The sequence below is a fragment of the Myotis nattereri genome (genome assembly GCF_964212035.1).
Source record: "Myotis nattereri genome assembly, chromosome: 2".
Classification (NCBI taxonomy): domain Eukaryota; kingdom Metazoa; phylum Chordata; class Mammalia; order Chiroptera; family Vespertilionidae; genus Myotis; species Myotis nattereri.
Genome location: NC_138076.1, coordinates 207027590 through 207042497, shown reverse-complemented (window position 1 = coordinate 207042497; position 14908 = coordinate 207027590). Strand labels below are relative to the sequence as shown.

At 61.6% G+C, this 14908-nt stretch overlaps 1 protein-coding gene across 1 annotated transcript; it reads right to left on the bottom strand.

Annotated features, from left to right (window-relative positions):
* Window positions 1-2356: 2356 nt before the first annotated feature.
* Window positions 2357-13984, bottom strand: RASD2 (RASD family member 2). Its single transcript, XM_081082605.1, has 3 exons — window positions 13265-13984; window positions 8025-8304; window positions 2357-4647 (listed from the first exon to the last, which is right to left on the bottom strand). Exons 2-3 carry the CDS (start codon window positions 8293-8295, stop codon window positions 4118-4120), a joined length of 801 nt encoding a protein of 266 aa, XP_080938731.1. The 5' UTR covers window positions 8296-8304; window positions 13265-13984; the 3' UTR covers window positions 2357-4117.
* Between the last annotated feature and the right edge of the window lie 924 nt (window positions 13985-14908).

Here is a 14908-nt window from a genome sequence, read left to right as displayed (position 1 = left end):
CTCCTTTTGCTATGAGCTGCAGGGCGCCTCCCGCCCTGTGAATGACACCTGCCTGCTTCCTGAAGCACGTCCCCCCTGCTGCCTCTCCCGCCAGAGCAGCCCCCCAGCTGGCCCAGTTACAAAAGCTCTGGGGAGGAAACATGCTTTGCAGTCAGACGCGGATTCAAGCCCAGATCTGCCACTCGGCTGTGCAACCCTGGGCAAGTGGCTTTACCTCTCTGAGCCTCCGTTTCCCACTATGCAAAAAGGGATTCATCATCCTTCTACATAGCTTTGCCATGAGGATCCAATGAGAGGGTACAGGTAACAGGCCCGGCACAGTGCTTGGTGCACAGTAGGTCTTCAACACAGGTCAGTTCCCATTCCCTTCCCCCTTTCCCGTCCCCTGTTCCCAGCAGCTTTAGCCTCTGAGTCCCGGCTGGCTGACCTCCCGTCAGCACCCCCCTCCCCCCTCTCCCCCCTCCCCCCCCCCACCCCCGCCACCTCCCTGCCAAGCTGTGATGCAGACTGAAGTTTTTCTTTTGAGTAAGTGACAGGTTCAGGGAGGCGGAACAGAGCAAGTACTTAGAATTCGCAGTGCAGAATTCTCTGAAATCAGACTCCCAGCATGCCCTTTCTCGGGCCAGGAATTAAACGGGCTGCCCTGGGCTTGTCTCTGAAGGGTCTCCCATGAGAAGAATTTTCCTACAATCTTATTCCACCCTCTGTCCCAGGGCTAAGAAGAGATTTGCTGGGGAAATCTTCTCCCTCCGCCAAAGCCCTTTGCTGGCTCACCCCACTCCAGGGCGAGAGTGTGGGATGCAGGGACTGGGGCCGGAGCAAGCGTGTTCTGTTTAGCAACGATCGGAATGTTGTGGGTTATGTAACAGGAATATTAATTCTCTCATAGACAGCGCAGGGCTGTGAGGGGCTGTGGGTGTGCTGTCTGGTCCGCTGCCCTCCTCCCCACCTCTCATTTAGAGCCGAACCAGATGACAACTGGGCAAGGACATGGCGCCCTTGGGGTCGCACATGGAGGAGGTGGGTCGGCTGGGCCGGATGCCGTGCGTGGGAGGCTCGCTGTGGTGCGCCCGGTGGCTTCCCTGTTCAGCGCGTCTAGAGGTGCAGGGCTGACCTGCGGTGCAGAGGGACTACCCAGGTGTGGGGAAGCATCGGAGCGACTTGCCTCCCACACTGATCGTCTGGGGCTGGTGTGGGCCAAGGATGGGAGGGGCTGGGCTCCTGGGTAGGCAGAGGTAGGGCGCTCTCCCCAGCTCCCTGCATCCCAGGGTCACCTGGTTTTGCGGCCACCACAGCCGGGCGCACCTTGCTTTGTAACTGTGCAGGCAGGGGCTTCTCGCTCTGGGTCGCGAGCTCCCCGCACACAGGGGCCTGCCCTGCTTGTCTCTGAGCAGGTAGTGCAGGGCCTGACCTGCCCTCCGTCTCAGGCCTTGCACCTACATGCAGGGGCCTTTGCTGACTGATCAGCAGCACAGACCCGTCCGCAACTCCCAGATGCAAATCCTTTCCTCGCCCACAAGGAGCTCGGTGGCCTCTGGTGTGGACTCCCCAACCTGCCCCCTCACCGGCTCTGCCATCTTGGACATGATGCTAAAAACAGGTAAACATGAGGAGCATGTTTCTCCGGGAGCTGAAGACCTGAGGCAGCGGGGGGTGAGGGGTGGAAGGCATGCAGCCGGGCCTGGCCCGTTCCCTTCCCTTCCCCCTGGGTCCAAGGTGGCACGTTCAGGGTTGTACCAGGACAAGACCTCCTCCCTCTCCCTCCACCTGCCACCCCACCCCTGTCCCGTCTCATTGCCCAGGAAGGCACACTCTGCTCATCCAGAAAGTCGTACGTCATATCAGCCGTGCCCAGACCTGGGCAGTGTCCTGCCCTCAGGGCTGACCATCCACGTGGTGACTCTTTCTTGCGGGGCTGTCCTGGCCACAGGAGGGGTTCAGCAGTGTCCCTAACCTCCTCCCACCAGACGCCAGGAGCACGACACCCCCTCCCACCCCCACCCAGTTCCTAGACATTGCCAAATGTCCCCTGGGGGCAAAATCGATGCTCTATGGGAGCCACATGGAACCCAACCATGGTGACACCAACGGGCTGACGGTCCCCAGGGTCCTCTCCTCTCTCACCGGGCCACCCCTCTAGAGGGACAGACGCTCAGCACCCCCCCAAGAGGGCCCAGGAGGGCCTGGGCTAAGAGAGGCTTGGAGTTGATTCCCCCCTCCCCCCGACATCCTTAACCGTGAAGACTGACACCGACACAGAGCGAGGACCCCAGCAGGTGCCACTCGGGGAGGGAAAGACAGCTGTGGGGCGAAGAGGCCACCTCCTCTTGGAAATGCACACGGTCAAGGACACGGCTTAGAAACAAACCCACTTTAATATTCGAGAGGATACACAGAGGTCTGGGCGAGGCCAGGCCGCACACCTGCCCTGGCCAAGGTATCGGAAGGTTCGGGGCGGGATGGGCAGGGGCACAGATGCAGGTCAGGGCTGCTGCAGTGAGCAGCAGGGGCCAGGCTGCGGGCGGAGGGTGTGCAGAGCTGAGGCTAGGGCTTGTGTGTATGTGTGTTCGCATGTGTGTACACTGCCTACGTGGGCACAACGTACACCGAATCTACAGGAGCCTCAGAGGCAGCATGAGGAGAGGACACACATCATGGTGTGTGCTGAATGCCCAGACCTAGCCCTGGGTCTGCCGCTCCTAGACTTGCTGTGTGACCTCGGGCAAGTTGCTTACCCTCTCTGGGCCTTGGAAAGAGTCACTAGATGATTATTAAGGTTCTCTGTGGCCCTAAACATCAATATTTTCAGAAAATTAAAGTACAAAGTGTATTTAAGAGCTGATGACAAGAGCGTTTGGTCTAGAGGTTCAAATCCCAGCAGGCCTGGTACCCAGTACCGCCCCATCCCGGGCACGAGAAAAAGACCCATTGGGAGTCTTTACACCTGCTTCTCCCAGGCTCGGCTCTGGCTCCCGGCTGCTCCTCCAAGCCTCCCACCAGCTGTGTGTGCGGAAGGCAGTGGGACAGCAGGGTGGGCAGAGGCGGGCGGGGGAGGGGAAAGAGGCCAGGCCTGGGGAAGGCCCTGGCCTTGGGGTCATAAAGTGCATCACTCACCCCGTTTCCAGCACACAGTGGCCCCAGCACCAAGGAGAGCCTGGTTCTAGATGGAGCTCTGTCCTGAACTAGCTGGGGGGGGTGGGGGTGGGGGGGTTAGGGGTGTTGGGGCAGAAGCGGCCCAACGCCCAGCCCCGCCTGGGTGAGTGTGGACTGTAAAGCTCAGATGGAGGGCAGTGTCCAGCTGCAGACAGGCCATGGAACCCCGTCGGGGCACGGGGGAGGCAGTGGACGTGAACTGGATGGGGGCCTGGCCAACGAGGGGTCACTAGGCTTTTACAGTACAAGGATTTCCATTCCTACGCTACACACGACGTGAGAACAGCTGTAACAACAAAGTAAACCAGCAGACGGGGAAACCTGGGAGAGGAGGCGGAGGGAGGCAGGTGGTCCCGGGGGTGGACATGGTCCCAGAGACGGATGTGGCCCCAGAGACGTGGCTGCACCCCCTTCCACACACAGATGCCCCTGGCTTGAGGTCCCGGACAGCCGGGCCCACGTGGGGGGCAGGGGTAGAAACAGCTGAGCCAGAGGGCAAGAGTTTCAGGATTGGGAGTGCAGGGCTCTCCTAGCTGCCAGCTGAGCCAAGCTGGGTCTCACGCCAGGACAGCCGAGCTCTCCCGGCTGCTCTGGGTGCTGTTTTCATCCCGGCGCCGTCCCAGGAGGCCCTGTGGGGTGCAGGGGTCCTGGCCCCTCTGGCATCAGTGTTTCTTATGACCCAAGGCCAGGAAGGCTCGACTTGGGTCCCTGCATCAAGTCCAGCTGTCTCCCAGCCTCGTCTCCTGCTTGCGGAGATCCGTCCCCGCCCGGCGGACCTGGGACCAGGGGGATCCGTGGAATCAGAGGGAGGAGGCAGGAAGTCAAGAGAAGGTTCAGAGGTTCAAGGCTGGGGTCCTCCAGTCTGGCGCCAACGACTGCCATTGGGGGGTCTCTTGGGGGGTGCGGGCATCCGGGCCGCCTCCCGTAAGGCACTGCCCAAGCCCCACCCCAGCGTCCCTCCCGCTCACTGGATGGTGCATTTGTCCCGCTCCCGGGCCTGGCCCTCCCGGAGGACCTTGGCCTTGATGTACTTGAGGTCACTGTTGACGCTGGGGCGGCGGGCGAAGGGCGAGACCATGCCGTAGGCGTCCGTCTCCTTGACGCGGCGCATGCAGAAGGGCCTGGGGTGGAAGGTGTCGCCGTACTGCACGGAGATCTTCCGGTGCAGGGCGGGGCTCATCTCGTGGGGCAGCTTGGCCATGCTGAAGAGCACGTAGAACATCTCGTCCACGTTGGTGTTCTTCTTGGCCGACACCTCGAAGTAGGCGCAGTTCTCGTCGCCCGACACCAGCAGCTCGGCCTCGGTGGCGGGCACCTGGCGGCACAGCTCGCCGTGGTCGTTCTTGTTGCCGCAGATGACCATGGGCAGTTCCGCCGCCTCCTTGGTCTTGTTCTTCAGGCAGGACTTGACCTCCAGGATCTGCTTCTGCAGGCGCTTGACCTCGTCGAAGGACTCCCGGCTGTCCAGGCTGAACACCAGGATGAAGACGTCCCCTGTGGGGAGAGAAACTCCAGGCGGTGAGTTCGCAGGAGGCTCCCGACAGCCCTCTCCCCCACGAGGCCGCGCAGCTCATCGGTGGCACCGCCTGGTTCGGACACGGTTCATTCACCCCCGTTTCCCTGCAGGGCTGAGTGACTTATGCCCTTGTGGGGACGGTGGTAGAATAACAATAAATACAACGTCCATGAGAGGAGGGGTCCTGCCTGTCTCGTTCAGAGCACACCCCAGGCCGGGAGCTGCACCTCACGCACAGCAGGAACTCGGTGAGGCATCAGGTGGCCCGGGTGTGCATCTTGCCTCCTCCACTCACCAGCCACACGGCCTTCAGGGGACCACGTGACCTCAGGGGGCCACGTGACCTCAGGGCGCCATGCGACCTCTCCAATCTCATTTCCCCATCTGTCCCATGTGGACACAGCACTGCCCTGTGGGATGACCTTGAGGGTCACAGGAGATGACTGCAGTGACGCTGGCCAGTGGTTTTGGGTATCAACAATGCTAATGAGAACACGCACCTTCAGGAGCTGGCACGGGCCACACACTTCATGCCCACCGTTTCCCTGAGTCCTTACAAGACCTCTGTGAGGTATGTTACCTTCGCGGTACAGTGAGCAAACTGCGGCTCAGAAAGGGCGAGCAGCCTGCCCCAGATCCCATAGCTCCATGTGGCCAGGCCAAGATTGGGGGCCAAGTCTGTCCTCGCCTAGCCAGTGCCCGGCACACAGTAGGTGCTCTCTGCTTCTTGAATAAATCTTGAAAAGAATAAGCGAGTGCTGGCTTCCAAGGGCCACACTACTCCTAGTTGAGCTCACGGCATCACTGGAGGAGACCTTTGAATCTGAAACAGGGACGATGTGGAGGGGGCTGGGGTAGAGAAAGGGCTGCCGCCTTCATCCCAATTTCCAGATCTTACTACAGTGATCACAACCTCATGCTCAAAGACCCTTCCTCACCTTGGTGAGATGGCCAGATCCCTGCTTTACCGATGCGGGAACTGAGGCTCAGGGCGGCGGCAACCGGCCCAAGTTCTCGAGAGGATGAAGCAGTTCCAGGCCTGGCAGCAGCCGCCCACTCCCCTGGACCCCAGAGCACACGTCCGTCCCCAGGATAGCACTTGCCACGCTCAGAACTGTGCACCGGCCAATGGTGCGCTCGGAACAGTGAGCTCTGGAGCAGGGGGGCCTCATCACCCTCTCCGCCTCCCAGGGCCCGGCACACAGTGGGTGCTCATAAAGCCAGCTGAATGGATGCGAAGGGATGGGATGGAATGAATGATGGTGTGGGCTGTTTAGAAAAGCACTTGCCAGGCAGTACCAGCCTGGCAACCGATTCCACTTGGGCTGCCAAACCCGTCCCTTCAGGCTAAGCCGGGGCCCCTGAGGATTCGGCAGCCTCGACATATTCAAATGCAAGACTGCGCCAAGCTTCAGAGTCAGCGGGCCGGGGTTGGCAGCTGGGAGAGGTGGCGGCAGAATGGATGGTTTTCAGATTGCCCTGCGCGTCAGCACCAGGTTGGAAAGGAGGCACGGATGGGTGAGTGGAACAGCAAGCGGCAGGCAGATGTGCTCAGAATGGTATATGCACGGAAAAGAGCAACAGACGAAAATACTCCCTGTTGTGGGGATTCCAACAGGAATGTTAATGTGCTCGTGGGGGAGGGCCGGAACAGTCCACGCCACACTGAGGGGTGGCCACCCCCGGGAGGGGACAGGGCTGGGGGAGGGGACATGAGTCAAGGGGGCTTTTTAGCCTGGTCTATGTGTTTAAAGGAGGGTGTGTTTGTATATATTGTTTGTGTCATTCAAGATTAATTTTGAAAACATGCCTGTGGTCGCTCTCTGCCTCTCCCCCTCTCCCTGCCTCAGATGTCAGCCTAGTTACATGGGTGGGCCCCAGGCCCCTCCCCAAGGGCTGACAGTCCTGCCATAGCCACCCTGTGCTGGAAGTGCCCCCACGCACTTTCCTCCATTCCTCTCAGCCTCACTGGAGGAGGCGAGGCTATGCCCGAGCAGCTGGCAAGGCTGCGATTAGGACCTCTGATCACATGTCTACGCCAGCCCCATGGTGGAGCCAAGACTCGAACCCAGGTCAGTCCAGGGCTCTTTCTATTCACACACCGCCTCTCCGAAATATGGACTATTTCACCCCAAGCCTGGCACCCCAAGAGGGGGCATGAGCAGGGTGTGGGGGGAGGGTGAGCATGACATGGGATTCTTGGTGCAGAAGCATCTGATTTGAGGGTGACTCTGGCGGTGACTGGAGAGGGGGTTACTTGCTCTTTCCTTCCCTTCATCACCGCCCAGCGATGGGTGGGCGTGGCCTGGGACAGGCCTCCGCAGAGCCCGCAGCAGGCACACTGCACAGGCTGCTTTACTTCCCACCGATACTCACTGAGCACTTGCTATCTGCTCACCCAGCGCTTCTCATGTGTTAACTCATTTAGTTCTCACAATGGCTGATGTGATGCCAACAACAGATGAGAAAAGTGAGGCACGAAGAGATCAAGCCCGTGCCCAGCACCAAACCAGGACGCAGGGGAACCAGGACTTGAACCCAGGCAGCCTGGCTTCTAGGCCTGCCCGCTTCGTTACCACACGAAGCTGCTGGCGTCACCTGAGTGACGGCCCAGCCCCCATCCCCACCTGCCCCTTGATCCCCAGCAATCTCGCGGGGCTGAGCGGCTTCAGGATAGCTTAGTGGTAAAGCATGAGCCAGGCTTCCAGTCATCAGCGGTGTTACCACCGGAGTAACTTAACCTCGCTGGGCCCCAGTTCCCCCACCTGTAAAATAGAGGCGAATACCCGTCTCCTAGGTTAGCTGTGAGGATTAAATAAATAAATGCCGAACTCTAAGACTGGGCCCCAGACACATAGCTCTTAGTAAGTGTTAGCTATCACCACCGCCGTTATGTCATTACTACCGAGCCCCCAGCACGGGCAGGGCCCCCGCCTGCCCTCTGGCTGACCCCCACCGGGCTCCTGTTCTTACCGCTCTGAGAGGTGGCAAAGGACACGGGATGTCAAGAGACCTGAGCCCAGCAGACTGGCCGTGGGCCCCGGAGCCCCTCCCTCAGGAGGAAGGCGGCAGCCCCTGTTCCCGGGAGAGGGACATCCCAGCCCGTCTCTGTCAGTTCCTGGTCGGGAAGGCCGCTCTGGAGTCCTGGGTAATGGATCCAGAGCTAGACAGAGGGAATTTGGGTCCTGGAACCAACATCTGCCCGGACAAGCGGCAACACCGATGTGACCTGCACAGCGCACGGGGCCTCTGTGACCTTCGTCTCAGACGATGGGCGGGCAAGCGCTCTGCCCGCTGTAAAGCGCTGGGCACACAGCCCACATGCGCGGCACCCACGCCCGGCCCAGGCACCCACCTGTGAGGATGGAGAGCCTGCGCATGGCGGGGAAGGGGTGGTTGCCGGACGTGTCCAGGATGTCCAGCTGGTACATGTCGCCGCGGATGTTGTAGACCTTCCGGTGGAAGTCCTCGATGGTGGGCGTGTACTGGTCCTCGAAGCGGCCGTTGAGGAAGCGGGAGACGATGGAGCTCTTGCCCACCCGGGAGGCGCCCAGCACCACCATGCGGTACGAGTTCTTGGCGGGCACGCTGAACGTGCAGTTCCCGCTGGACAGGGTCTTCATCATGGCTCGGGGCTGTGACAGAGAGCGGGGAGCGGCGTCAGGAGGCCCCGGGTGCAGCCCTGCCGCCCCGTGGCCTCCTCTGCCTGGCTCCTGGCTCGGTCTCAGTTTTCCGTCTGTAAAATGGGAATGGTGGCCTAGGGTCTCTCTAAGCGGCTCTGGAGTTCTGCACGTTCGTCCGTTCACAGTGCCAGGGGTCCTCAAACTCTTTAAACAGGGGGCCAGTTCACTGTCCCTCAGACCGTTGGAGGGCCGGACTATAGTTTAAAAAAAAACTATGAACAAATTCCTACGCACACTGCACATATCTTATTTTGAAGTAAAAGAACAAAACGGGAACAGATACAATATTTGTATTTGCATGTGGCCCGCGGGCTGTAGTGTGAGGACCCCTGGTTCACACCCTCGTTTCTTTCCTCCTTCATTCGCTCACTCACTCGCTCACTCGCTCCTTATTCCAGCACCGGCTGCGAGGGCTCGAACCCTCATTGTGTCCCTCACTATTGCTCCTGGGCAAGTCGCCTAACTTTCCCAGGAGTCACTTTTCTCATCTATAAAATGGACTCAACTCATGCAGCTGTTGTCAAGGGCTCGGCACGTGGCGAGATCTCAGAGATGTTAACTCCTGTTAGATTCCGGTCTCTCCCTGATCCATCCGTCCCTTCCGTCTCTGGCCTCCCAGAAGCCTGTGGTTCCAGGACACGACATGGGAGAGGCCGTGTCCAGACCACACCCTTCATGCCAGAGCGTGGGCTGCCCGGCAGTTTTCTCCCCCCCAGGCCCTGGGAGTTTGCCCACCTCAGGAGACCCAGAGACCTGGACTAGGCGATATGGGTCAGAGAAATGACCCCTGAACAACTCAAGTCCTTCGAACTCCAAGGGTTCATGGTTCTGATATACCCAGAGCTTTCTATGGGAGCCTCCCGCCTTGTGGACGAGGCTGAAATGAATCTGAGCTCCAAACCTCCAGGAGCTCCATCAGCCCCCTTCTCCCCCCAAGGCCAGTCACAGCCCAGATTCCCTCCTTTCCTATCTCAGCACCCATCAGGATCCCCCCAGGACCCCCAAGCCCCTGTCACTCTAGTTGGTTTGAGCTCCGCTGAGATCTGCCTCCGCTCCCCAGCTCAGGCGAGTCCCTCCCCCGGAACACCCCCTCCCTTGTGTGTTTCAGGGTCTGGCTCAAATGCTACTCCTGTCTGAAGGCTGCTCGGACCCGACCCACCCCGGCAGGAACCCCTTCCTCTCTAGAGCAGAGGAACGAGAAATGGATACGGGCCCCTGAAATAGCGACCCCCAGGCCGCCACACAGGGAGGTGCAGGCGGGGAAAACGGGGCTCAGAGGAGTGACAAGGGGGGGTACGTGCTGGCCCCCACCCCTGGGTGCCCCGGGTCAGTGGCCTGGAGTGCCTCGCTCATGTACGCGAAGGCTCTCTCCAGCATCTTACAGCTCTGTCCGCCATGATGCCGAGACCTGAGGTGGAGACAGATCCTGTGTGCAAGTCTCCTGGCACACGTCCTGCCCACCCAGGCGACGGACAGCCGCTGCGCAGTAAACCGGCTCTCAAAAAAATACCTTTTGAAAAAGCCCTGATTGCTAGCGTTTGTCGATTTCCCTGGCGTACATACTGCCACCGCGGCTGATTCCAGCGGCCACAATGTCCATGAATGACTTGCCAAGAGACGCACACAGTGAGGCTGCTCAGCACACCGCTGACCCAGGCCGGGAGCCAGGCTAGCGACCACCATGAACCAAGCCCCTGCCGCGTGCCAAGCACTGTGCTAAGTGTAGATGAATAATAGCTGGCATTTATTTTGCAGTTAATAAATTCCAGAATGTTCCAAGTGATGAGAACACGTCCTAACCCCCTTCGCCCTCAGTGATCCCAGAAGGCAGGTGGAGTTATCCCAACGTACGGACGAGGGCACTGAAACACAGAGGAGTTCGGTAACTTGCCCATGGTTCCACACCTGTCTGCCACCAGCAGAGGAGGGCCGGGGCCGCAGGCAGGCTGCCCAGCGCTGTGGCGTCTCCTCACCCCCTCCCTCTGAGGCACCTCTCATCTTCCTCATTTCACAAATAAGGACCCTGGTGCTTAAAGGCTACGTGACTGGCGCCCAAGTTAATAAGGGTGGCTCCAAGGACAGTGACTCCAAGCTAAGACCCCCACGCCCCCCACCCTACTCATGTCTGAAGCCATCTTTCCATTTACCCCACAGGGTTTCAGGGCCGTGTACACAGCTGGTGCTCAATAAGTGATCCATGAATGAATGAAGCCAATGGCTCTGCCTCTGGGCTCTTCTCCCTCCACCCCCACCCTGCCTGGCTGGCCCGGGGGCTGTGACAAGGAGGGTCTCAGTGCCTTGGGCACACGCATAGGTGGGCAGTGGGGAGCCGGGGATACAAGATCAACAGCAGCGAACCCTTCCCAGTCTCCTTCAGAGCTGTGAGCCAGCCTGGGCCACCAGCAGAGATGGGGGAAAGAGGCCCCAACAAGGACATCCCCTCCCCAAGACCCTCTGACTCTGCTGGTGGTCACCTCTGTCTAGACTGAGAGGGGAGGCCAGCAGCCCCCAGAAACAGTGTTTGTCTCCATCCCCACCCACCCCAGCCTCTACCCCTAGGGCTCCTCTTACAGACATGCTAATATCAGGGTCTGAATGGGCTAAGGCCCAGAGAGAGGAGACAGAGTCAGAGAGAGGAGACAGGGGCTCAGAGAGAGGAGAGAGAGAGAGAGGAGGCAGGGAATCAGAGAGAAGAGGAGAGAGTCAGAGAGAGGAGGCACGGAGGCAGGGAGAGGCAAACAAGGAGAGGGAAAATCTGTGGCTTTCTTCTGTGAGAGAAGACTGTGAGCTTTCACGTGGCCTCAACCACGTGGGGCTATGTGAGGCTCACAGACACCTGGATGCCAGGTGACAGCACCCCTGTGGGCTCCGCCTTCCACCCTCGCATCTCTCCCCCTTCTCCTCCCCCAGAGGAGGAGCTGTGGGCAGTGCTGTGGGCACAGCTTCTCCACCCCACTGCCTGCTCCTCTCTATCCTCAGCCAGGCTGACACCTACACAGTGAGGAGGAGTCAGGGGTCAGAGTTCAAAGGGCCCTTTTCGGGGTGACAGTCCACCCTGGTGGTTCAAGGGGACAGAGGAGTCCCTGAGTGCAGGTCTCTGACTGGGCAGACCCCCCACTCCAGGACCATTCTAAGGGCACCTGGGAGGCAGAAAGGCCCGAAGCAGAGTTGGGGTGGGGTCATCCTGGGGGAACAGTCACCCCAGCCGGGCAGGCTTCCATCACTGGGTACTTTGTGTACGTTATTCCAATGACTTCACAACAGCCCCACGAAGAGGGGACCACCATCGACTGGAGTCGCTTGCCCCGGTTCACAGAGATGAGTGGCCGGGCCAGGGTTAAAGTCAGGCCGTTGGCTCCAAGCCTGAGCTCTGGCCTCTGTGAAGACCCACCCCCAGACCAAACCGGAGCCTTTCACAATGGTGACTGACTCAGGGAAGCCTCGGCTGGAGTCTGGGAGGAAATGACCCCCGAGGCCTGCTACAGTCTCCTTCCCTCTCCCTCCAGGCAGCTGGGTGCGGGCACTCTGCCCAGGGCTCTCCAGCAAACCCTGCTCCAGCTCCCAGCGCATGCATCTGTGGGCTCGCCCCTTCTTCCTGAGCCCCTCCCCCAGGGCCTGCCTGGAAGATGGAGGTCAGGTGAGCAAGGACCGCAGGACGAGAGTGTGGCCGCGTCCTCTTCCCTGTGAGCACCCCAGAGCTCCGCCACTGCACTGCCCCCCCTCCCTCCCACACACCTCGAGCCTCCTCCGCTAGGGCACGTCGCAGCCTCTCTGGACACACGGATTTGCCAGCCTCCGTGCCCACGCTGAGATGGGTCCTGGGGGCTTTGCAAAGCCAACCTCACCACCCTTGGTGGCTCAGGATGGAGGCAGGCAAGCAGGCATCACCGGCCAGCAAACCAGCTCAGCCTTTCACCAGCCCAGCGACCTTGGGCAAATGGCCTGGCCTGGGGGGGTTGGTTGGTCATCTCTCAAAGGGAAATGGTAAAAGCAAACCCAGAGTGTGGTCCAAAGAGCCCAGTGAGAAGCCTAGAGGCTGACACGACTCCTGGCACACAGCAAGCGGGCTCCTTGCTTCGTGACGCCTCTGCGCAGTCAAGGGGCTTTTTGGAGCAGCCACTGGGGTGGGACTGGAGAGCAGGCAGAGGTCTTGAGGGACCCCGTCTTGTGTCCCTGGTGCCAGGGGAAGCCTGAATCACGGGCTCCTGAGCTGGCTGCCCTTCCCAGCCTGGCCTCCTACCTCCCAGGAGGTCCTGGACAATATCCTTCCTGCTCCTCCCAGGGCTGGGGGCAGAGAGGTCAGAGGGAGCCCCTCAGAGGTGCGTGGGGTCCCTCTGGCCAGCTGAGTACAGGACACCCATCCTGGGAAGGGACTCGCTCAGGAAACACTCCGTGCACCAACCCAGAGAAAGCTAAGGAACTCTGGACAAGGAAGGTGCTCCTCTCTCCTCCCTCCCCAGAGGGGGTCCTCCTCAGGGCGGGGGGCCAGAGGGGAGGGGGACCGGACTGACCACATCCAGTCCCACCCTCCTTCCAGGTGTGCAAGCAGCAGCTGGCTCAGGAAAGAGGGGGAGAGTAAGTACCTCTCCCTCCCTGAGAACCCGTCTCCTCATATTCAAATGGGCTCTTGAATGGAAGCTTCTAGCACCAATCAATAAGAGTAGAAGTTCAGTAAGTTTTTCTAACCAGGCATAAATAAAGGGCCTAGCACCCAGCCTGACACACAGTAGGTGCTCAGCTGACTTAATTTCCTCTGGATGTGCAAAGCTGCCGGATGGACCTGCCACGATCCGTTTCACTGTGCGAATCATGTCAAGCTTCCCCCAGCCTCACCCCGACAATCCTCAAACCCTTCTGCCTGGCTTCCCCGCTACAGCCAGCTCCCCACTTCTGTCGGGGGTCTCTCTCCTACCTGGGGAGGGCGGGTCGGGCCTCTGGTTCCGCTCGGAGGGCTGCCTGGAAGCGCCTGGAGCTGCGGGGAACAGCCTGCCTCTCCGGCCGCCGAGTCTTCCAGGGTCTGCGGCTCCTGGGTCACTGCGTCCGGCTCCTCCTCTGCGCCGCTGGGGGCGCCGGGCTGGGCGCAGCCGGGCGAGGGGGCACGAGGAGCCGGTGCCCCATGGGTGGGTTCCGAAGGCTCAGCGGGGCCCGGGCGCTGGGCGGGCTCCGGCTCGCCGCCGCCGGCCCTGCCCTGCCCCGACCCGGGGGACTCCTGCTGAGCCAGGTGCCCGGAGGCGCGGAGACGTCGGATCCCGGGGTCCCCGCCTGGGGCTCCGGGCTGAGGGGAGAGCGGTAGGGGCGACTCTGGTCTTAGAGAGAACCCTCAGGGGCTCCCAGGGGTCCTTGGGAGGTGGCCGGGGGTGCGCGCGTGGATGGGCGCACTCGTCCTAGCCGCCTAGGCTACCTTCTCCGCCCACCCCGACGGGGGTCGCTCGGGTTGGGCTGCTGCTCAGCTCGGCCGGGGCCTCCTCCTCGGCCCCAGCTCGGCAGCTCTTCCCACGGCTCCTTTCTGCAGCCCGGAGAGGCGAGGCGAGGCGAGGCGATGCCGGCGGCTGAAAGGGGAGCGAGGCGCCGGGCTCCGCGCGCGTGTGGGAGGGGGCCTTGAACGCCGCCCCAAGGTTTCGCAGCTCCGAGTTAGTCTGAACCGACTCCTCCTCCCACTTCACCTCCTCTGGCCCCCGGAGCAGGCGAACTTTCTATCTGCGGGGGCCCGCGGCTCCTCCCTCCTTCCCTCTCCCGGAGGCGAACGCCCCACCGAGCAAGGTCAACGGTGCCTCGGGAAAGTAGTCGCCGCCCAGGCTCTTGGCGGTCCCAGCGGCAGACGCCAGCACAGGTCTGGGCGCCCTTTGCAGTCCCCGCGAGAGTCCCTCTGCAGACCCGTCGCGCGGCGACCACCCACCCACCCGCTCACTCCCCAGCTCGGAGCCGCCGGACTCACAGCCCGCGCCGGCCTCCGCCTCCTAGAGCCGACGCCCCGCCCTCGGCACTGCGCTCGACCAATGGGCGGCGGGTCCCGCTGCCTGGCCCCGCCCCCGCCCCGCCCCCGGCCGCCGGGACGCCGCAGTCTGGCGCTCCGCGTGCCCGGGCGCGTGGGGCCGGAGCCGCTGGTGGGGGGTGGCCGGGGGCGCGCGCCGTGACCGGGAGGCGGCACGGGCCTCGGAGGCTGACGTCTGCGCTCGCGCTCACACGCGCACAGCCTCGGCCTCAGGTGACCGGCGAGGGTCCCGCGGCCAGGCGGCCGAGGTCCGCAGCTGCTTGCGCCGGCTCGCCCTCCTCCATCGCAGAACTCCCCAGGTGCCCAGCTACGCGCCCTGAGCTGCCGCATCCCGAGGTCCGGGGGCCCGCGGGACCCATGAGATGGCACATGGGCCGCGCACGTGCCGCCGGCAGGGGCCGCGGGCTCACCTCGGCCTAGCGCGCCTGCATGGAGGGCTGCGCGGCGTGCAGGTCGGGGAGAGAGCACTGTAGAGAGAGCCCTGCCGGGATGTACCGGGTGCCCTTGGGCCGCGCCTCTCTCACCTGCATTCTCCCACCTTGGACTAGGGCAGACGTCAGTCAT

Bases quoted from the DNA above. Each gene is read 5' to 3' on its own strand.
- RASD2 (XM_081082605.1), bottom strand. From the start codon at position 8,295: ATGATGAAGACCCTGTCCAGCGGGAACTGCACGTTCAGCGTGCCCGCC. The intron at 4,648-8,024 runs GTGGGTGCCTGG...CTCTCCCCACAG, and splicing joins CAGGCTCTCCATCCTCACAG to GGGACGTCTTCATCCTGGTG.